Below are 24102 nucleotides of genomic sequence, written 5' to 3' on the forward strand. Positions count from 1 at the left end.
TAGCTGTATAGGAAGAATGAAAGCACCTTTATTCCCCATCTTCTTACTGCACAGGAAATGTTCAGCAAATTTTTCTGTTGTGAAAACTCACTTTTTTCAGGCTTTGGTGTCTCACTTTGCCAGGTCCAAGTCCAAGAGAAAGTTTTTGAGAAGAGTTTCTAACCTGGTGTGTTGAAGAGTGGTACTTCATTGTCATAGGACTCTAACAGTAACCAAGTTATGAGATGACTGGGGAAAGATGCTAGCAAGAAGACTAGTCCTGTGCCTTATGCTTTTCATAGAATCATTAAGATTGGAAAAGATCTTTGAGATCATCAGGTCCAACCATTAACCCTACTCTACCAAGTTCACCACTAAACCGTATCACTAAGCACCACATTTAAACAACGTTTAAACACACCCAGGGTTGGTGATTTCCCTGGGCAGCTTGTTGCAGTGCTTGACCACTCAGTGAAAACATTTTTCCTAATGTCTAACATAAACCTACCGTGGTGCAGCTTGAGGCCATTCCCTCTTGTTCTATCACTAATTACCTATGAGAAGAGATCTCTGCCTCTCTATGTTGTCTTTTCAGGTAGTTATAGAGGACAATAAGGTCTCCCCTCATCCTCCTCTTCCTCAAACTAAGTCCAAATTCATTCCAGCCACTCTTCATCAGACTCGTTCTCTAGGACCTTTGCTACCTTAGTTGCTCTTTTTTGCACCCACTCCAGGCCTTCAATGTCTTTCTTGTACTGAGGTGCCCAAAATTGAACGCAGTACTTGAGGTATGGCCTCACTAGTGCCAAGTACAGGGGGACAATCACTTCCCTACTCCTGCTGGTCACACTGTTGCGGATATAGGCCAGGATACCATTTGCTTTCTTTGCCACCTGGACACACTGCTACTCATATTCAGCTGCTTGTCAGTTAGAACCCCAGGTCCCTTTCTGCTGCACAACTTTCCACCCACACTTCCCTAAGCCTGTAGTGCTGTGCAGGGATGTTTTGGCTCAAGTGCAGGACCCAGCACTTGATCTTATTGAAGCACATCCCATTGACCTTGGCCCTTTGATCCAATCTGTCCAAGTCTCTTTGTAGAGCCTCCCTATCCTCAAGCAGATCAACACTCCTACCTAACTTGGTGTCATCTTTGGGTCTGGCCATCAAGCCAGTTTTATCCAGCAGAGCATGTGCTCAGTCAAGCCATGTATGCAATTTTCCTCTCTGTGATGGGAATGTATTTATTGCACAGAGATGTCTGTGTCAACATTGTGTCAATATTGAGAAATGTTCTCAACCTCAAGTGTACCTGAGGATAAGGAAATAGTAGATTAGCTGCACTATGGTAAGAGCATACTTTTTGGGGTGTCAGGTAATGATAGGACTAGGGGGAATAGAACAAAAATAGAAATGGGTAGATTCAGATTGGGTGTTAGAAGTTTTTCACCATGAGGGTGGTGAGACACTGGGACAGGTTGCCCAGGGAGGTGGTAGAAGCCCCATCCCTGGAGGTTTTTAAGGCCAGGCTGGATGTGGCTCTGAGCAACCTGATCCTAGTGTAAGGTGTCCCTGCCCATGGCAGGGGGGTTGGAACTAGATGATCCTTGAGATCCCTTCCAACCCTAACAATTCTATGATTCTATGATATCTTAGAAAAATAGATACAAACCTTTCTCACCAAAAATCCAGCGTTTGTGGAGGCTGTTGGTGAAAAAAACTGGAGACTGCGTAATGGACATCAGGAAGTCACTGATAGCTAGATTGATGATGAATATGTTGGCTGGAGTCTGAAGGCTCCTACTCCTACAGAGATCAGAAGGAATGTTGCTAAACACTGTTGTACTGTTATTTACATGTTACTCTTTCCTGTGAGCCTTGGCAGCTTCACAAATACCCAGGCACACTACACAGCAAGCTAGAGCGGAGTGCTTCTCATTTCCCTCATGAGAACATAAGCAAGTATTACACCCTTATACACCTGTGCACTTTAAGGGATTGTTTTGTTGGGGATAAATCATACTGCTCTTTAAATATGCTGATGTAGTGCAATGCGTGTCCATAATTAACAGGAAATTAAAGTTGATGCATTCCATGGATTTCTGGATCTGGGTTGTGTTAAGCAGGGGAGGGGATCACATTTCCACTGATTATAAGGTCAACAGTCACTTCCAAATACAGGGATTAAGCAAACTCACTGTATACCAGATGAAGCATTTTGCTTGACATTAATTTCTTCTCCAAGATATTACACTGGCCCAGACACTGACTTTACAGAAAGCTATAGCCAATCTTCAGTGTATCATGCTTGTTTATGTTTCTCATAGTATTACAGTGCCATCCTTTAAAGGGCACACATAAAAGCTCAGTTGGGAGCTTCTCAGTTTGGGGTTTAGTGTAACTTTTTAGCTCCTTTCTCAAATTTTCACTCTTAGACACAATTGAAGAATACCAGAATAAAAGATGGGTTCTTTGCAGTGGTCCAGAATCAATCACTGTACTGTCCCCTCTCTGTCAGTTTAGGAGCAAGGAGATATTAGCAGATGCTTCTGTGATGCTTGCATTTGTTCAGTAGTCTGCAAACTTACAGAACATGTTTCTGTGTCAGGCAAGTGGCTTTCTTACAGTTTGCCATTACTTGAGACTGCTTTGTGGGCATCTGGTATGTTTTCTGAACTTCTGATACTTGTTACTTTGCTGTAAGTATCCCTTTCTGTCTTCATAACATCTTCAAATGAAGAGAAGCTGTGTCCTCCAGTAGAACTACAACTGTCATGACTCAATTTGCTGTATGGGACCAGCCAAAGAACTAAGCTAGTTCTTATCTGGTCTGCATGCCAACACCTTTTCAGTTCTTAAGGCCGTGTGATTTACCCTTCCTTGTTGGCATGTACTCTGAATGCACATACTGAAACCTACCATTTAATGCACCACTTAAATGCAGACTTGAGACCCAGACTGTGTGTGCCTACACTGTAACGTTTTAAGTTAACACAGCCAAATTATCATATAATTGTTATTGTTTTGGTTCATTACATTAGTGCCTACAGACCCCTCCTGAAGTGGAAACTCACTTGGCTGGGCATCACACCAGTGCTCTGCCCTGGTGTGACAAAAGAGAAACAGCATGGTGAAAATACCACATTGTTGTCAGAGATCCAATTTCCTGCAGAAAATTGGAATGTGGCATTAGTTAAGAGGAAGTAAGCCATGCATTAGAAAATGTGAAAACAAGAGACATGGCCAGTAAGGAACTGGTGGAGGGGGGTGGGGAAGAAACTGAGTAGCAAGCAGCAGGAGGAAGGAAACCTCTAAAACAGAGAAGATGTGTGGAAAACACAGGTGCAAAACATCCCATCAGTCCAGTGCAGACAGTTCAGCCAGTAGAGAAAGGAAGATTTGTGCTTTGGCTACTTGTCTATTACTTGGTTTATTTGGGTAATTCTCTGCAAATTTGCTCACAGTTTTGCTATGGTTAATGGTAGAAAGTCAAAGGGAAACAGCAGGTTGACACTGCTTTTCCTACGGAGATGTCTTTTGATGCATTTTATTATGTCTGCATAATAGTCTGATAGCAGGCCTACACTGCATTTGCAGAGCACAAAGTACTGTTAATGTTCATACAATTGAGTATTTAAAGAAACACATAAAACAAAAATACCTGCAGAAAGCATAGATGATCAGGAAATTACCCAGAGCTCCTGTGATCCCCACTATGAGAATGACTACTCCAATTGTATAATGGGCATGGTCTGGGATATCCACTGTAGGAAAGGCCCCAGGAACATCTTGCACTGTCATCTTCTGTGGAGTAAACAAGAGGTCATAGGTATATTGTCAGACTTTTCTGAATAAATAAGTCTGTCATAGTCTTCTCTAGAAGGGAATGCATAAAGACAGCAAGCAAAAAAGTCAGAATAAGATAATTGCTTTCAAATTACATTTTCTTGATCATCTTCAGGAGATGCCATTAGCAGTGCAAAGGTTAAAGGGTGGTTTGCTGTTGATTTAGAATTTTGGTAAAGAAAACCAATCTACTATCTCCCAAAAGATAAGGATATAGAAGAGAAAAAGACAAGAAAGGACCCATTTTATTGCACCTAATATCAAGTAATGCAGTACTTAAACATCACTGTTTAGACTTCTCTAACTAAACAGAAATTATTTTCTATGGATGAGCAAGCATGTATTCCTTTAGTAGCATGGTTATTTCATTTCTTTCATTGAATAACCCTAAATTGTGAGCTGCCCTCAAGACTTGGTCACCAAAAGGCTGGCAGGATTTAACAAGTCTTTGGGAAACTAAATTAAGAATCAGAAAAACTAAACCATAAATACTTTATACCTTCTGCCTGGTATCCAAACCAGTTCTGGTTTTGCTCTGTAGTTAGGTCTCTGTAAAGTATGTGATAAAGTATTTGATTAAACAGATTGTCTTAACTAATGACTTACAGCAAAATTCAGTAGCCAAGTCTGAGTCCTACATAAATTAAAATAATAATTTCCAAACATTTTTAGGTAAGTATCAGGAGCCACAAACACATTCTAGCCTAAGTGACCTCAGATTAGTAATGAAGCAAACAATAAGGCTGCGCCCAAAAAGCAGGATGAACTGATAGAAACTGAAAAGAAGTACAGCTGTCTAAGCCATTACTGTTATGCTGCCTTTTGATATTAGGTCAGGCAAGGAGATTTAAACACTCACCTCTGTGAAACTGCCACTGTTCTAAAAGTGTCTTGGCAACAGCTCCAAAAAGCCCTGGTCTCATTCATCTGCATGGACAGATCCTGTCTCGTCTTCATAGCCAGGCTTTTCTCATCAAGGGTGGCACTCACTCTGGAATGGCATGCTATGACCATCATCCATAGCTCAAGACTCCGAGCTGCAGCCATGACATTGCTCAGCTACTGAGTTACAAGAATCACAGCAGGGCTGAGAAAAGCCCAGGAAATATTTTTACTTGTCTGTATCCTACCTGCTATGAATCTTTTCAAGTTGGCTGTGGCCTAGGATCCAGGATAAGGGAACTGCCTATACCAAGGTCTGTGCCTATGCCAAGCCCAAATACAGCTGTGAGGCTGGATATGTTCTTTCCAACCACAAGTACTGGCACAGAGGTAGATATCAAGTTCTCTGTTTTATGCTATAGTTGTGTTAGTAGCTGGCATTCACCATTACAGTGCAGTTCAGAGATACCATTGACAACAGGCACCCCAGTTATCAAAGCAAATGTGTATTTTCAGATAATAGAGGCAGACATTACTTGTGAATACATGAGTGAGATTGGTTTGAAGCTATTAGAGACAGTGTATATTTAGAACCTGTGTGTCAACAGGTGCCAATAGGTGAACCCCAGGAATGTCTGAAATTCTGGAAGAGATTGTCTTTGCTCATGTGCTGAAGATCTGCCTGCAGCAATCCTCAACAACTAGAGTGTGCTCCCTGGGTTTCTACATTAGCAGCAATGAAATACTGGTCAAATTCTCTGATCTTAGAGACAGAATGTAGCTCTGACTGCTACTGTAATTGGAGCATAATGTTAAGCTTAATATACTAACTGAATGACAATATCCTGACACTTTTTTTTCAGGTTCCTACAGCACAGTGTACATTGGTGTCACATAATCAATGGGCATCTTGTGCAGGTAGAAATTGCTGTGTTTAACACTCTGCCAGTAAAATAAGAACAAATTTCCCATACTAATGGCAAGTGGAGAGAGAAATTCTGAGACAGAACTGGTTTAAATAAGTGAGACTGGGTATTCTTTGTTTTGGGGTTGTGGGTTTTTTAATCCTTAGCCTTGTAACTAGAATATGTTTTAACTGTAGTTCTACTGAGAGTTAACGATTATTATTAATGCAACGGAGATTTTTGATGGTTTTCCCTGTAGCTATCCATTTAATCAGAACTGGATGAAGGCAACAAAAATAAAGCAACTAAAGGAGCTTGTTTTGGCTACAAAGAACAGATTAAAATGGCTTTAATTTGAATTAAATCTGTGGAGTACTAAGGACAAGAAAAAATTTGAAATATAAATACACAGAGAAATCACAGGAGAGAAAAGGCTATTTAGAGGACAGTAGCAGACTTTAAAATTACTTATTCAGGAATTAAATTCAGACTCAATAAAAATGTCAAGTGTAGAAAAAATAAAGGAATAGTATTTATACTGGAGCAGTGATAGGACATAAGTAACAATATATGGACAAAAAAAAAGTCTGGGGCAAAGTGGAATAAGTTGATATGGTAGTGTGGACTTCGTTTAGGTCTGAGAATTTTGCCATAGAGTCCAATTCTGGCTGTTTTCTGAGAGGAAAAAAGTGCATTGTTTTTAAAAGTCAGGTCACTGTTTTTATTGGAAATAAAAATCTGAGTTAAAGCTCAAGGCATTTGATCAGACCTAAGAACTTCAAATTCATCACTAAATTGCACATATGCAGCTTCCTTAATAGAACAAGAAAACATGTGCCAGAATCAAGTTCAGCTCTAAATCTTCTACAGGAACTGTACATCAAAAGGACAGGGATAAAAAGACAGTGCTTGAGGAAATTAGGTCAGCAGATAATCAAGTAATCAGACAATTCCCAAAGCTTTTCTCTATTCAGTTTCTCCAGCATATCAGCTTTGTTTAGTCTCTGTCTTCTGTTGTCACTCCATGGTGTGAGTACTTGGTTGGCAGGGGAGAATAAAAATCCCATTGTTGCAATCCCCACTGTGGCAATAGTCCTTTGAGAATACTCTGAACTACTATTTTGATTGCATTGATAATACACAGAATTGTTGTCTCATGTGTTTTTCTGTTCACCCTTCTTTCTATAAATACCTTGCAATGGAAATAAGAAAAATGAACATGCAAACCTGATTATTCTAGTGATAGAACAAGGCAGTTTATTTGATGTAACAAGGTTCAAAACTTCACCAAATGCAGAAAATAAACCCAAAAAAAAAACAAAAAACCACTTGGAAGCTAAGAGGTTGGACATTTTTCAGTGGATGGACAATGGACTACAGCTTTCTGTGGTCAAGTAAAAGATGCTTGCACCTGAGGCTCTGGACCACTGGGTGCCAGTATGCCCACAGACCAACTGTGCTGTGGGTGACTTAGATGGGAATTCATTTTGTAGAAAACAATTCATTGTGAAGCACCAACTTCCCTACAGTCAGTTAGTATAAATATTGCACATTTCTCAAGCAGGCAAACAAAACGATCATGGAAGCTGTGGAGGACATCAGGGTAGTAACTGTAATGGAAGAAAATTTCTCCACAGTAAATACTGAAGGGCAGTTGGATAACATATCACTAGCCAAGAACAGCATTTTAGTCAACCTTAAAAGCAGGTTCTAGAATACGGTTTGGGTGTGTGTGAAAACTGGCCTTTCGCTAGAACCGTAGAAGAATTTCTGTTTGTAATCTCTGCCAGGCATGTCAGTTGCAATTTGTTATTTATTTACGCTCTCATTTTGCAGAATCAGATGGATAATTGTGGAGTGCTATGGAGCTTGGGAAGTGCCACACTGATTTAGACCAGTGTTCCTAACTAAACACCAGCCTGTCTTCAGCTGTGACTGAGGGCTTCACAGTGCTGTGAAACATGCGTAATGAACAGTGATGTGCAAATTTCATTTCCAGTATAGATTCTTAGCAGTTGGTTTGTACCCTAAAAAAGAGTTATTATTATCCCTTTGAAAGGATCATCTTAGTGGAGGACATTTTTATCCTGCATATATAGGCATAATCCTTTTCTAAATCCTTCTCTATCATTTGCCTCAATAGTCAGTGGCAAGACATTATGAAGTTGTTCTATATTAGTGCATTTCCCTCAAGCAGATTTAAGTGCATCTTTGTAGAGACTCTAGAAGAGAGGAAAACAGCTAGGTTTAATGCAGTTTGCCTTCAGAAAATGCTCCTTGTTCTCCCTAAAGGAATGTTTGCCTACTGCCTGTAAGAAAACAGCCAAACCAGAGCAGACTGTTTTCAGTCATCGTTCAATAAAGTTGACTGAAACTTACAAATTTAAGATGTTTTTTTGAGTTTGGAGAAAAGGAAATGATAGTTAAAATTATCAAAATCCTTCCTATTCTGGCCTTGTCTGTGGAGGCTGCAGCACAACACAGAGCCTTGTTATTCTATATTTATGGCTTGCTGACACAGCTAGTTACAAGGGAGGCAGAATTCTTCCTGGAGGGTCAATTTCAGGAGGCAGCCTCCTTCTTCAGGAAGAGAGCAGTGCACAGTCTCTTCTGCTAAGGCTTGATGTAAGCAGACAAGGGGTGGAAAAAAAACCAAAAAAACAAACCCCAAAAAAACAGATATAGAGCCTCAGTGTAGGGCAGGATTTGTATTTCACCATGAAGTTTTCAAAGACCATGTGAGACACTGATCTGAAAAGCGTTAAAAGAATTTCTTTGCAGTTGAGGACAAAATCATTATTCTTAATGATCTTGCCCAGGTTAAGGGGGTTTATATCTAGATAAGATATAAAACCTAGGGATATTTGATGCCTGCATCTATTCTGTCTCAGGAGTCCATTTATTACACATATTTTCCTACATAGGTTTTCTAACTAGTTATTTCATAACTGACCAAAATAAAAAAATAATCCCCAAACAAACAAGCTCACCTCTGCATAACTGCTGTTAGAAGAAATACCATGCCCATAGCATGAGAAAAGTATTTGTGTATAAGTCAAAAAAGGACAACATGCACAAAACAGAGTTCAACTATTATTAGAGAGCTCTTTTTCAGAGTAAAAAAAATCATATCATTTAATTATGTGGACATATTGATTAATGAAGTCCTCCTAAAGCTAACTGATTATGGTAGGAACAAGGCCATGCATGTAAATATTTGTATTGAATACAGATCATATAGCCCACTCCTCACATTCTCCCAACAGCAAGAGTATAAAGCAATGTTTAGTTCATAGTTACAGGGAAAGAAAATAGCCTCATAAGGTCAGTTGTGGATTTGAATATATTTCATCTCTGGTTCTGACTGATTGATTGATTTATTTGTGTGACATTGTTTCAAAAGCCGGGAACAGAAAAGACTAGGACAAGGACATTTTAGCTGCTTCTGCCTGGACATCAGTTGGATTGTATCTCATTTGGTATAAAACAAGACAAGGAAAGGGAAATAGGGTCTGCTAGACTGTTTCTTTTATGAATTCATCTGGCTTCAACCTGTAGTATTTGGGTGTGCAGAATGAATATTTTACTGGAATAAAGCCCAAAATAGTGCAAGTTTTGGCATTCCTACATGTATCAGGTCTCTTTGTTCTTAATTTTCCTGCAAATAACAGGTAATGAAGCCTCTCATTTGCACAGCATGACTTGTATAACCCATAGTAATATTAGGCCTTTCACGTTGCAACAAATAATATAGTTTAGAAAATTATCAGAACAGAAATACAGCAATTTTGTAGGGTTTCTAGGTGCAATGATTGTAGTGCCTAGCCACAAGAGGCCTCAAACAACTATTAGCACTTATTTTTATTCACAGTTCCTTGCTCTGATTTCTGAGCTAACCTCGGTAGGCACTTGCTCTGTGATGACAGGCAGCACAAAGAGAAGTGTAATCCCACCTCAATTACAGTTTCAGCAGGGTGACACCAACTGCTAAGCCCTCTTTCCAGTAGACAGCAGGGGTTTCCATAGATGATGTTTGTCCTGTTGAGCAATTTCGATAGCAGATTTTGTATACTGTCTTCTGGATTTAATCACAAGCACACAGCAGCACATACTGCATTCACTCCCGAAACTCTCTTAAACTAATCTTTGTGTCAAATTAAAATGTGAAAGTTTGAAAATACAGTTATTTGACCTAGGAAGAGAAAATGGGCAACTAATTACCTCTTTCAGCAGAGCTAGGAAAAAAATCGATTTTTAATTTTCCCATGTAATCTGAAATTCTCTCCTCAGAATCCTTTCCCATCCTCTGCTCCCTCCCTGCTGTGTTCTGCTATCCTTTTTTGTATGTTATCCACCTAATTTAGTTTGTAAGCACCTTGGCTCAGGTCAGTTCTCTGTTATTTTTATGTAGTACACTGCATGCATGCAGGTTTTATTAAGAAATAAATCTGTCAACTGTAATTTTACAATGCAAATAATAAAATATTTACTGGTCCTTCCTTATGAATTAGGAACAAACTGAAGCACCCAATCCAACACCCCATAAAAAAACCCGCAACACACAAACCATAAAATCCTTTGGAGTGTTGGCAACTTACATACAATTTTTCAGTGTCCTCTGTGTTATGTAGGCAGTAGCAAAATACCTGGTGTGAACAGGTCCAGATTTTAGGTTGAATTTCAGATTTTAAAAACTATTAAAAAATTAGCTTGGGTAATGTTTTGTGTTTTTTTTTTTTTTAAATTCTTTACTTTTAAAGAGATTTTTGTATGAACAGCAGGCAAAAATTGTAGTCCTAATAGTACACTGAGATGCACAACTAGGAAGAGGACTTCTGAACACATTTGGGTTGAGGTAGTGGAGTGAGATGAAGAGTATTTTCCCAAAGAAATTACATCCTGAAATGTCACCACAACAGCTTCTCACCTTCGCACTTCTTAAGGAAGTTTTTGTTCTGCTTAGTATTTAACAACTGAGAAAGAGCTTTCATAGAAGTTACCTGGCAAAATCTTCTGAACAACTCTCTTGGGTTGTTATCTCCGGATAACAACTTTAACATGTACGTAAGCATTCCAATGCCCTTACAGGCTGTTAAAGAAATGATGGAGATTTCCATCTTGAATAATAACATGAGAGCACTGCTTTTGAACCATTAAACAGCTGTTCAATGCACAAGAATATGTTTTGATAGTTTGCCACATATTTGGTGTACTTTTCCATTACACATTCCTCCCTGTCTTCTGCCCATGTAACAGCTGAAAACCTCTGCTTCTGCAGTCCCTTCTGCAGTAAATAAAGAGTTAAAGGAATAAAAAGAAGGTTTTAAAGTTTTCATTATCACATTACAGCATTAAATGTGCACACACAACTTAGACATCCATTTACAGTTCTATAAATGTCAGTTTTGACAACAGAATTACTCACTACAACTTTTAGTAACAGAAAACACTTACTGTTGGGGCTCTAAGAGGCAGGTCCATCAGAGTGTAGGCACTTGCTTCAGAGTCATTCCACGCATTGAAGGACTCCACAGTTTTGGTGCCATTGGGGTCCTCAGAGGAACAAGAGATCCCCCTCTGAATGGGCTGATTATTCAAGTGAACAGACTAAGCAAAAACAAAGGGGGGAAAAAAGCTGTCCTCTGAATTTAAGTCAGCCAATTTACCTTTGTGTGTGTATAAAGCAGATTGTTTCTCATGAGTAATGTAAGACCCAGTGAAGAGTTTCTCACTGGAGCTTCAGGCTCTTTCACTTCAGCTTAGCGAAGGGCAGCAGCAGCAGCTTTCATTTAAATAGAGGAGACAGGCAGGCTCTGCACATGCCCAGTTTGAAGTTTATGCCATTCAGATTCCAGCTTCACTCTAAGGACAGTATAAAACTGATGCTCACTTAAAAGTGCTGTTACCTTATTTGCCTTTGACAGATTTATTTCTGAATGTTAATGCTAAATGGACATTATCCCTGTAAGAAGACAAGTTAAAAAGTTGACTTCACTATCTGTCTGAAATAATAGACCTTACTGTTCATTTTCACTGTATTAGTAAATTAGTTTTTTATAGTCTGCTTTAAAAGAAGATGTATATGTACAGTTCTGCTGAAATGTTCTGAACTCAAATAGATTCTGATATTCAACAATGTGCTTGTGTGCACTTCTGTCTTGTAGAATTTGGGTCATGGTTATTTGTTGGTCTGTTTCTAAAAATAAACAAAAGATAAGGATAAAACCCACTGACATCATCCTTTTCTGCTCTTCAATAAAACAACAACAACAAAGGACACAAATCCTTAGGCAGAGAAGAGCAAATAACCACTTGTTTCAAGAGTTGTCTGCTTTCTTTTACAGTTGTGTTTAGCTAGGATGTACATGAGCAGATTCTTAAACAAATCTTCCTTTACATTGCACTGTGCAAAGAGACGTGAATTACTGTATTACCAGTTGAAGGTGCATTACTGTGGGAAAATGAAGTTTAACTGCAGTAGAACATTAGACTCAGTGTAAAAAGGCTTTCTAGAAGATACTGCAGCCTGAATATCAAGGAGTTTGGGTTTTCTACCCATCATCAAATTTCCTCAATGCAAGCTATTAGCTTCGTTTCAAGTGGTAATAAAAATCGATGGTGTTAACTGTTTCTGGAAAGCCTTTGTGGGAAGGTTGTGATTGTAACAGTGAGAAAAGTATTCACCTAGCCCTGTGCAGATTCCCTTTTTCATATACCCTTCCTTAAATTAGCACTTGTATTACCTAACCTTAAACTGTGGGGAAAAGGAAGGCATTTCTTCACGTGAACAGGAGCTGCACTGCTATGTCAAAGCAAAGGTGCTTCAGATTCCCTTTTCTTGCTAAGTCATATAGGAAAGGTAGCGCTTACAATGTGTTGCCAGGCCACTGAACATTAACTGAAGGAGGCATTTCGTAGACACTACAGGCTCTCAAACTGTGAGACATTAAGAATAATTCTTGGCAGATCTTTGAGTATCCCTGCCCTGCAGTGTTAGGTAGACAGGATCAAACCAGATTTAAATGAGCTGTGGCAGAACTGAGCCCAGAGGTGGCTAACCACCTGACAATTTTCAGACTTGTCAGTGTCTAAGGTTCTATGGTAATTTTCTAGGGTGTGCTCTTCCCCTTTTCTCTCTGTGGCATCAGACATGTGAGTATCAGGGCAATAGTAAATGTGACATTAAAAGATACTCACATGATCTCCAAACCATTACTCTATTTTCCTGCATACACAGGGCTTGCATGCAGTACACTGTACATATGAGGCAACAAAGAACACTGTTGGACATTCTGAGGAACAGGACCCTTGCAGAAGCTAATTTTGCAAAGGCAGAATATGTTACTACAGAAAGCCATAATGTGAAACTGTCAAAAGCCTCTATCTTCAAATAAAGCTTATTGAGGGAGTAGAGCAGAAAGTACATTTTATGATTGAAGTGCAGAGGAAGGAGGCAATGGGAGATTTCCTGTTTGTGTGGAATTTATATTCAAAGAAGTTGCATACAGTTACACCCCCCTTTTATCAGACTGATAAGATATAAAGTCTTCAAAGACAGGCATAAATACTAGATCAGAGCTGTTCTTTGACTTGGTATTATAATTTTCTTTGCTCAGTCCTCTTAGTTTATGTTTTAGTTTTGTACAATGCCAACACTGTCTGTTTACATATGGTGTTTACAGTAAGTTCTCCTTTTCCCTAGGTCACAGATTATACTTTTCTTCCTTGTTTCCTCTCACCTTAATAATGAGTCAATGCACTGAAAATGTTTCATTTCTACTTAGCCTGGAAGTATCCAATTTTTGGCATTTTTATGGGAGCCCATAATGTGTTTGGCAGTGTAATCAAGTCATGGAATAACTGTCATCTTTGTAAAAGTAATTAAGACTTCATAGAAATGCTTGTGTCTTCTTGCTTCATTAGATTTGCTGGTGTTGTACATGCCTTTCCAGATAGATTAATTTGATCAGTTCAGCAGCTGTTGAAAGTATAGTATGAAAGGCTATGCATTATAAAGGAGGGAAAGAAAAATTTTCCCAGGGAGAAGTGAATGATAGTCCAAAGAGGGATATTGATTTGGTATCCTTCCTTAGCCTCTGGAGGTTGCTTTTGTGAATGCAAGCTAGGTGGAATTATTTCTGAGAATTGGACAGCAATACTAAGATTCATGTCCAATGGAAATATTCCCATATAACTACAGCTGTCTGATTCTGTGTTACAGCCAACTGCTTGAGGCAATACAGCTGAGCTATTTTATGTGCAATGCTTCAGTTTCCATGGAAGGAAGGGAGTCATGTCCTTGAACTGCACAAGGTGTGACATATGAGGCATCTCATTCTCTGTACCTAGAGCCTGGGAAATCAGACAAAGACATATAATAGCAAAGCATTTACAAAACTTTTTTCTCTCATATTTGCTTTTGGCTTATATGCAGCATTAAACTGGAGAGAACAATTCAAAACTTTTTACTGAGCAGTAGTTGTTTTTCTTTATAGGTAAGGCTATTTCACTTGATGTCAGAACACTAGGTTTATGGATATGGATGGAAATTTGCCCTCCATCTCTTTCTTGTTTATTCTACACCAAAGGCTTGTTGTATCCCTGGGAAGCTTAGTGGAGACATGTATCGTTTTGTGACCCCAGGTACTTTCTAAAGCCATCCAATTAATCCTAAAGTTTTCAAACATTCCTGCCACTGTTTTGTCAGTGAAACACGCTGGCTGTTGACCACCTGGCTGATGACCCAGTCACTTCAAGTCATTTCTGGAAAAAAGAAAACCTGCCCAGAATTCAACTCTCTGATTTCTGTTACACTGAAGTGTGTTGAGAACATCCTTCCCTGTTTTAGAGTCCTGGCTTTCACCTGTACTTCTTGCTACTGATAATTGATTTCCATTCATTGCTTTTTATGAACTACAGGCAGAAATAGCAGAAAGACCATGGCCTCTGTGGCCCTTCCATGAGACTGAGAAAACTGTCTACAGAACAAGGGAAAGATAATACATAGGTAAAAATTAATTAAAGTCCAAATGAGCATAAGAGTTCTTTCACACTAAGTGAAAGGGAATGCTATCCTCTTCTTTGGCTGAAAGCTGTGTGTAGAATTAGGTTTTAGCTCGTCTGTAGGAACAAAGAGTGGACTGAAAGAATGGGTAATTTGCTGCTTAGAAGATAAACAGACTACTGTTAAGAAACAGCAGGAGAGTTAGAAGACCACAGAGGTATGGTCAGTCAGGAATTAATGTTCCTGGCTGACCATACAAATAGACACTCAGGTTTCCTTAAGTTTTCCAATAGATGACCTAGGTTTCCAAGGCCAACACAAGGAAAGAAAAATAGACTACTCAGTACTGAGAAAGGTAAACTCCCACACTTCTTTGAGTGCAGATACAGTTCTAGGATTTGTGTGAGCACAAATGAGAAATGCATGTGTTTTTCTTTCCCCTATTATGATGGGGAGAATGATAGTGGTAGCCCTTCAAAACGTGCTCAGCTTGCCCTCTAGACATGCTAAGTCTTCCTGTAAGTAATGGGATAGAGAGGAATTATTGATTTTTCACTTGAGATCCTATCCAGATTCAATACCACAGAATAAAATCTGAGTCCATTGCAGCCTTCCTGATGTATTCCATCCTGTATAGAAATTGTGAGCCCTAGGTATCTGGTGTAGTACTGTCTGTCATTGGCTGTAAACTATGAAACACATTTCTCCCAGAAAGCCATTTTTAGAGGTCTACTTTTCTACTGATACCTGCAACAAACTTATCTGCTGGTACATACAGGTGAAAACTGGTTGCTCATTTTATACAGAAATCTGGTTTCAACCACCTGTGTTCTTTTCGCCTTTTAACAGCTAGGATCTGTCAGGTGGGAACTCTCTTACTTCCTAGCTGTTCCCAGACAGCATACTGCAGTTTTAGCACCTCAAAACAGAGTTGTGTGATTTATACCTTCTTTGTGTTCTATTAATCTTACACATTAAATTTAGTTCTTCATGCCTGAAGTAACTTGGCAAGAGGACGTGGAGGCAAGAATACCCTCTGTAAATAAAATTGTTAAACAAAGTTTTGTATGGTCTTTTATGGGAGCACACTCTTGGGACTAGTCTCCCCCTCAGTTTAGGAAAGATGTTGAGTTGCTGGAACGTGTCCAGAGAAGGGCAACAAAGCTGGGGAGGGGTTTGGAGCACAAGCCCTATGAGGAGAGGCTGAGGTAGCTGGAGTTGCTTAGCCTGGAGAAGAGGAGGCTCAGAGGAGACCTTATTGCTGTCTACAACTACCTGAAGGGAGGTTGTAGCCAGGTGGGGGTTGATCTCTTCTCCCAGGCAACCAGCACCAGAACAAGAGGACACAGTCTCAAGCTGTGCCAGGAGAGGTTTAGGCTGGATGTTAGGAAGAAGTTCTTTACAGAATGATTGGCCATTGGAATGTGCTGTCCAGGGAGGTGGTGGAGTCACCGTCACTGGAAGTGTTTAAGGAGAGACTGGATGAGGCGCTTGGTGCAATGGTGTAGTTGATTAGATGGTGTTGGATGACAGGGTGGACTTGATGCTCTTGAAGGTCTTTTCCAACCTGGTTAATTCTATTTTTTTTAGTAAAAAATCAACAGACTAAATAGGAAACGGTAAATCAAATCAGCGTGGTTTCTGCTCACCTGTAGAAGTGAATGATTCACCTCACAGGTAGTTCTAATTTTATAGGGTAGCCAAGACCTATGTTGAGCAGCAAAAGCATGAACCACAGTGTGCAGCCAGCAAGTATGTAACGCTGTGGAGCCGTTTAGCTCCACAGCAGGGCAGATCAAGAATACCAGGGCTGGACTGACTACAGGAGGGCTAGACCAGAAAGGATGGCTTAGAAAATTCCATTCAAACACAAGACTTTCTAAGACTTACCAAGGGAAAAAAAGCAGTGTTTTCAACTGCAGTGAAAAGATTATCTCAGTGGTCTCTTCAACTGTATGAAATTTGCTCTGTAGTCTGGCATTAGTCTGTCACTTTATGGTGCCAGCGGGTGCTATGCCTTAGTTTCCCCAGTAGTGTTTCCAGCTTACTCTAGTGGTTTATGTCTTCAAGGCCAGATAGCTTGAAAATGATTATCAGCCTACCTCTGTGTCTCTCATTCTTCCTCATGGATTTTGAAGGCAGTCACACAAAGAGCTCTCCAGACCAGCCAAGCTGGATTTGCAGTGCCTCCAAAACAAGCTTCCTAACTCTTCTGTGGGCTGAGCTCTCAAATTGTCTTTCTTCATTGTCTCCTCTGGCTTAATCTCTGAGCAAATCTTACTATTCTCTTGGGAAGTCTGGTTAGCCAAACTCTTCTCAATAATTTAATCTAGCAGCTTCCCTATTTAAAGAACCTTTCCAGCTCTTCTTGCATGTGTGAAATAAAGCTGATTGTGCTGATGCAGTTTATCACCTACTGTAGGCAGGGACAAATATTTTTAAAAGGATGGAAATTTTGCTGTATCACTGCAGAAAGAACAACCTCCCCATCTTTCAGACAATAATTAGATAACAAAATGTAAAGGACACTTTGCTTGCAACTCTCTTGCATGTAATAAATCAGGTCTGTTCCACAGCTACAGTAGGGTCAGCACATGGTCTCCAAGCTGCCTTGTCATCTTTGCTGGAAGCAGGTATTATGAAAGACTTGCTTATGCAAAGATACAGCAGAAGAGTGTGTTTCCCAGCAAGGCAGGGCTCAAATTTAAAAAAAAAGATCCTTGGTGTAGAAGGGGTGAGAAGTAAAATTGAAGAGGAACAATAAGAAGCAATTTGTACTTTCATATGGCAATCAAAATGAAAACCCTGGGATTTGATAAATAATAGTTCATGATAATTAGAAGGTAAGCAAAGTATGATCTAATTTGTTATTAAAGAATTATCATTTCTCCTTATTTAATAGCACTATTGTCTTCAAATAATCCACAGAGAATACATATACTCACCTATCCTTTCTAGAAATAACATCAGTGTTTCTGTAAGCAAAAAAGGAGAGAGAGAGAGAGAAGAAAAAAAAAAAAAGACTTGACTGTCAGCCCAATGGTGGGAGAGATTGTTACTGCACTAGTAAGAGACAGCTTTGTCACTGAATGCAGCTTAAGGCTCAGCAGCTCACAGGTGCTTTGAGGCATTTGGGCAGGACAAAGCGGGAGAACCAGACCACTGTTTCTGTTTTTTGAATTGTTTCAGAAAACAATCTGTGGAGTGAGTACAAATTAAAAATACCAGAGGATATTTTGGTAGAGTCTCTAAGAGATTTTGGTGTCAAGTATCCCACCCAAGACAAAACAGTCACCAGCATAAATAGGATTTGGCTCAGACTACAACAGTGTTCAAGTTTTGGGCAGGATTCTGTCATGACTATTGAGAACAGAGAGGTTAAGAGGAGTTTCTCCATGCTGCAAATGGAAAACTTTCACACAAAGTTCCAAATTAAACAGACATAATGCTTGAAGAGATTCCACCACAGTTCCATAATTAGAGCCTCTCAGTGTACAGAGGTGTAAAGCCACATGCCTATTTCTTTATAAACTCTTCTCATGTTATCATCCAGCCTGTCATCACCTTGGATTCTGATTTCCCAAGTGTTCACATGAGGCTTCTAAATGAATAGAGATTCTTTTTTTATTTAACTCTGCAGTGTGGCTTTATTAATACCTAGTCTGCTAAATGCCTCCTCTGGATCCTCACTGACTTATGCTTCAGTTGCTATGGCATCCTCTTTCTTTAGCCTTAATTATTGGAATGTACAAGGCAATTATCAGAAAGCTGCAGACAGGATGCAAGTGTGCCAGTGCTGCTATGCCCAGCTCAGTATGAGCCCTTTCTGTCCTGATCCTATCCTCTCCCAGACAATTGCTTTAACTCTTACTGCCATGCATCCACTTCTCTGACACCCACTTTTCTATTAAATCAGATATATGTCGCTGGTCTTCCCTTCCAAGGGCCTTGATGGATTGTTTATCTCCAGCTTACCTATCATTTTTCAGGCACATTGGCTTGCCAGTTTTCATATCCTGTCAACCAGTGATGATCATTTCCATCTGAACACAGATACCAACATGCATGACTGCTTGTCTTCACATAGTTCCTCATAGTGGCAGTGGCAACAAGAGACATTGGTAACAGCTAGGCTGCAGGCACACAGAGCTTCCTGGGCAGCACCAACCTATATTGTCTTGTTACCTGCTGCTTTCCTGCCAGTATGCCTCCATTTCTTGTCTTTCTGTACGTTGATAACAAGATCTTTGGAGCAGAGACCTTTTTATTCCATGCTGGTTTAGTGCTTTGACTTGCCTAATATTCCTAGGCTTGAGAGCAATACCAAGATGGTGGGCTTCTGTTTTCTGGTAGTGTCATGAATTTCCTCAACAAATATACTCTGCTGATTTTTTTTGGTGATGATTGGTTCAGTATGGTTACAATAAAAAGTTTTGTTAAAGAATGGAAATTTAGTGTCATTTTGCCCTGATTTAAAAAAAAAAACAAACCCCAGGCATTTTCTCTGCCTCTTTTTACAAAACCAAAATACCTGGGTTTTTCTCTTTCATAGCTTTTGTAACAAAACCTAGTTTACTAAGAGTGAAATTCTCATCCTCTCTCGCTCCCTTCCCCCAAAAAATCCCTCTACCCAGAGAAAAAGTTGAGTCTTTGCCCTTTCTGCACAAAGAATATTGTGCTAAACAAATGCATTGCTGCTGCCCTTGACATAAAAGAGGTGAAAATGTTACATTTTTTCATCGTTTATCTATAGTAACTAGTTGTCAGGGAGATGAAGTAATAAGAAATACAGACACTTTAGTCTCCCCAGGTTTTAGTGAAGATAAGTTCAAAGAATCCTAACCATAAAATCAGTACAAACTGATTCTATTATGTTCCAAGCTATGGATATACTTAACAGTCTGCTCAGTCTTTTTGAGTTTAAATCCACTGGGTTATGATAAAGTTACTTTCTTGCATTTCTTTTAAAGTGGGAAACAGGGCTGTTTACTTTGCAGTTCCCACAGAAATGTCCTTGCACAGCAATCAGAACTAGTTACCATCATCAGACAACGGTAGTAATCATAATGTGCTCTTGCACACGGCAAGTCAGCAATAATCATGTTGGTTACTCCATAAAAAGAAGAATATAAAGGGCAGTGTTCTGAAGTTAGATACTAAAGAAACTCAAACCTGTTTTCTGAGCATAAACATTTCACATTTAAGGAGCAGTATACCTGTTTGGGCTTAATTTTAGAGTTCATCAAAATAGACATTCCACAGAACATACAATAAGCTTGCAGGTCTAATCACCCTTATGGAATTAAGTATCTTTGTACTCTTATCACCATTATGATGTACTCCTCAGAGAGCAGAAAACATGGCTCCCCTAGCTTAGCTCTGACTGCCTGGGGATCTAGGCTTCCCGTTAGAAAGCAACTACAGATCTAGTGTAAATTGCCCAAGGAAGCCTCTGCCAGAGAAGGAATTTCCAAGTGCAATACAGAAGCCAAAACATGTTTCCTTCCTAGTGCAGATTGTTACCTGACAGACACTTGATTATGGACAAGCCCTCTAGGGTTGCTTTACAGTGTGAAAACAATAGTTTTCTTCTGTTTACTCTGCTGATATGAACACTACAGGATCTCATTCTCCAGAGGACTTCATGACAGTAAGTGACTTGTTTCCACTGCAACTCTAGTTTAATGCGTATAGAGCAGGAAGGATAGCATTTCTTTTTTTCTTGAGGAGACTTTGAGACAGTCAATCAAGTGTTCAAACACTGGAGCAAAAAAACCAAACAACAAAACACCAACTTGAATAAATAAAATCAAGAATTTAGGAGTGTTAGACTATATCAAAGAAGAGCAAGGGCCAGCTGATCTGTAAGGGTCAGGAGGATGATAATAAATCAGGAGTTCAGAAGCCTCAACAGCCAGGCCACTGTCCCACAGCACATGAGCAAGGTGAGCCAGGAAGACCTGAGGATGCTAGCAAGGATCAGCTGAGTCTGGACTACCTGGCAAGTCCACAGTCACAAAGAGGGCCTGAGGCAAACCTGAGAGCAAAAGGCAGTAATTCAGCGAGTGGCTATACCCAGGGCAGGATCTGTGAGACCCATGGCTGGGCATGGGCATAGGTGTGAGAGGCTGAAACAGGCATGGCATAGTCAGGCCTGTGTTTAAATACACCCTCATGGGTGGCGGGGGGGGGTTGATAAGAGTGTCAGATGAGGCTGGTCAGGTCTCCGAGAGACTCCAAGTCTCAAATTCTTATTACATTCTCACTGCTAAATTCTTTCTGCTAAATTAAATTCTTAATAAATGAGCAAGTTTTCTGAAATACAGTCTCACTGCCTTACACTGCTCTTACCCTAAAAATTAATTTACCATCTGGCCATTTATTGAGGATGTTACATTTGGAATCTTCTGACATTTTTGAACTTTAGAGCAGGAGATCTCACGAGGGATTAGTTTATTTATTATTTTAAATAGTGTTTGCATTAGAGAAAGATACTGATATTTAATGAGTATCTCTAAAAACAGAGGACTGAGAATGACTATCCTGAGTCAGTCCAAAGGTCTAACACAACATCAAGTGGCTAAAAGCACATCATGACAGTGCAAAAATACGGTGAGATTTCCCTAGAATACTCTTCCAGCCTTCAACAACGTGCAGCTCAGCAAATCTGTGCTTCTCAAACCATATTTCAGTGATCTAAACCAAACACTGATTCAGCTTTTGTGGGTTTGTAAAATGATTCTGGATATAAATAAGAATGGAGATTCAAGTTGTCAGCATAAAAGTCAAAGAAAGGCTGCAGTCTGAAGATATTTTGGTACAAGCCAAATTAATCTTTAGCCTGAGCACAAGCATGGGAATCTGAAAGCTATTGCAGCCTCTCTTGGAAAGCTTTGTATAACTTAAAACACAGTTTTACTACAAAACAAGTTTTCATCTCAGTTCAGCAACTCTCTTCATGATATGCAAGACCTTTAAAAAAAGTTATCAGAACAAACCAGCTGAGACACAAGCTCCCTTTCCACCTTTTTTCCTACTGACTGGAAGAGGAATCTTTCTTAAAATGAAGTTCCCATATTTTAATGCAAATTTTTTTTATTTGTTTACCTTTTTAAAACAATAGTTCTCAAATAGCCATACTAAAGGCTCTGATTTGCAAAGCTTGACGATCAGAACTCCAAGATTCACATTCTAGAGAAGTACCTGCAATCTCAGTTTAAGAAGGACATCGAGACACTTGAACGTGTCCAGAGAAGGGCAACAAGGCTGGGGAGAGGCCTTGAGCACAAGTCCTATGAGGAGAGGCTGAGGGAGTTGGGATTGTTTAGCCTGGAGAAGAGGAGGCTCAGGGGTGACCTCATTGCCCTCTACAACTACCTGAAGGGTGGTTGTAGCCAGGAAGGGGTTGGTCTCTTCTCCCAGGCAACCAGCACCACAACAAGAAGACACAGTCTCAAGCTGCACCAGGGGAGGTTTAGACTCGAGGTGAGAAGGAAGTTCTTCACTGAGAGTCATTCGTCATTGGAATGGGCTGCCCGGGGAGGTGGTGGAGTCACCATCCCTCAAGGTGTTCAAGAGGAGATTGGTCGTGGCACTTGGTGCCATGGTCTAGTCATGGGTCTGTGGTGACAGGTTGGACTCGATGATCCTCGAGGTCTCTTCCAACCTTGGCTGTACTGTGATACTGTAACAGATGTACCTGGAATAACTGGCTGAAGATTTAGAAACATAGGGTATAAAGATTAGGCTTTTAGATTTGAGAGGCTGAAGAAACACACAAATTTAACAAAGTAATGCAACACTAACACTTGCTATGGTGGGAATAGTTTCTAATTACTGCTGTTTCTTTTTCTTGTGGTACTTCGATGGCGTTTCTACTGAATGTCTTACCTCTGCTCATTAGAGATTACTGCAGGTATATACCTATTGTGAGGTCACTTGATGCAGTTTTGTGAAAGTGCCTGTGTAGGGCTCAAAGATGCTGCTTGTCTTTTGTGCAAGGTACATCTCTGACTAAACTCTGAAGAATTATTTACCGTTTGGTTTTGTTTTGAAAGCTGCTGCTTATATCTGTGATTGTTTTGGCAATGGTGTGTTGTTATAGAGCAAGAAGATGGTTGCCTGACCAAGAAATCTCCTGTGATGCTGAGGAAATAGCTGTGAAACTTCTGTGTGCTTTCAGGGCACATGGGGCTCATTTGCTTGACTTTTATCAGAATTACCATGTCTGCTTTAACTGAAGCCTTTTGCCCATTGATGTGATGTGCAGCTGTCCATGGAAGCATGTGTGTCCCTCTTCAGCTGGAGACAATTATAGCAGGATACTGATTTAAGATTTGCTATTTTCAGACAAAACCAGAAGCGTATTCATATATTGTACATGCATAGCAAGTGATGTTAAGTAAGAGCAGTATAATTTTCTTGTAACAATTATGTGCAGATCAGGACCTAAACTCTGTTCACTGTCAAACCAAACCTGAATTTCAGGCAGGTTGTCTTGCCGTTCCTGGGTTCCTGCAGGCATGGAGCATTTCCGCCTGGCAGTTCTGACCTCTCAGATCCATGCAGCCTGGGATGTGAAAGAAGGCAGTGATTGCCTTTCATCCTTCACTAAACTATTTCTTCTCTTCAGCATCTGATACTTTTGTCTTGACTGAACAGAACAAATAAATCAAGTTCCCTCTCTCTTTCCTTTCTGTAGGAAATAGTCACAAGTCTTCAATTACACAATAGTCCAACAACAAGTTTAGAAACTCTTCTGCACTGGTGTGTGAGACAAAAACATTTCTTTGGGCTAGACAGCAGTATCTAGAATTCTACCAAAGATTATTGTTTACAACAGACATTTGCCATGTTTTGCCAAAGGCTTGAACAGTTTGCAGCTTTTTCTACACATCATTTGTTAGTACAAAATGCAGATACACAGAAGATTTTATTTCTTGTGTCCTTTCTTAACAAATCGGAGTACAGAATGTTATTTGTCACTTATAATCCCAATTTCTCATCTCCTTTTTACTGAACTTCAGAAGCCAAGTACTGTGTTGAAACTGAAATGGTCTCCAAATTAAAGCATCTTTTGAGAAAATGGTGACACTCTAAGTACAAATTTGGAATAATACTACAGGGTTTTCAACTGTGACTTGGGCAGTTTCTCACCAAGCCTAGATGATGGTTTATTTCTTCTCAATATGCTAGACAGTTTGTACTAAACAAAAGAAATGCACACAAGATAGTATCTTCTCAGTCACTGAAGTTGTGGTCAGATGCAAAGCTTATTTTTTTTTTTTCCCTGTGTCCTATTTTATATTATTGTCAGCAAATTTGATGTCTTCTGCAAATCAAGTACTTTATGTCCTTTGACATAACTGACCTCCACACTGTGAGAAAGTATTGTCTGCCAAATACTACTCATGGTTTTAAACTTGTCTGCAAGCTGTAAAGAGGCAAGCATTTACCTCTCTCATATGAAGTTTTCACATGGCTTTA

At 39.7% G+C, this 24102-nt stretch overlaps 2 protein-coding genes across 5 annotated transcripts in view; one reads left to right on the top strand and one right to left on the bottom strand.

Annotated features, from left to right (window-relative positions):
- OPN4 (opsin 4) overlaps positions 1 to 11417 on the bottom strand; it is a 29928-nt gene extending 18511 nt beyond the window's left edge. For 2 of the 3 annotated variants that reach the window (XM_068140029.1, XM_068140027.1), the window contains exons 1-3: positions 11067 to 11417; positions 3641 to 3783; positions 1652 to 1785 (exon numbers count right to left, since the gene is read on the bottom strand). In XM_068140029.1, the coding sequence (XP_067996130.1) occupies positions 1652 to 1785; positions 3641 to 3783; positions 11067 to 11093 (304 nt within the window). In that variant the 5' untranslated portion in view covers positions 11094 to 11417. Of the gene's footprint in view, positions 1 to 1651; positions 1786 to 3640; positions 3784 to 4324; positions 4375 to 11066 lie in introns of all 3 variants that reach the window. The other variant, XM_068140028.1, reaches the window with a different exon arrangement.
- The window catches only part of WAPL (WAPL cohesin release factor), a 144815-nt gene that overhangs the window by 23952 nt on the left and 96761 nt on the right, over positions 1 to 24102 (top strand). The window lies entirely within an intron of this gene.

Source organism: Melanerpes formicivorus, unplaced genomic scaffold (genome assembly GCF_026170545.1).
Source record: "Melanerpes formicivorus ecotype bairdi unplaced genomic scaffold, bMelFor1.0.p_v2 SCAF_6, whole genome shotgun sequence".
NCBI lineage: Eukaryota > Metazoa > Chordata > Aves > Piciformes > Picidae > Melanerpes > Melanerpes formicivorus.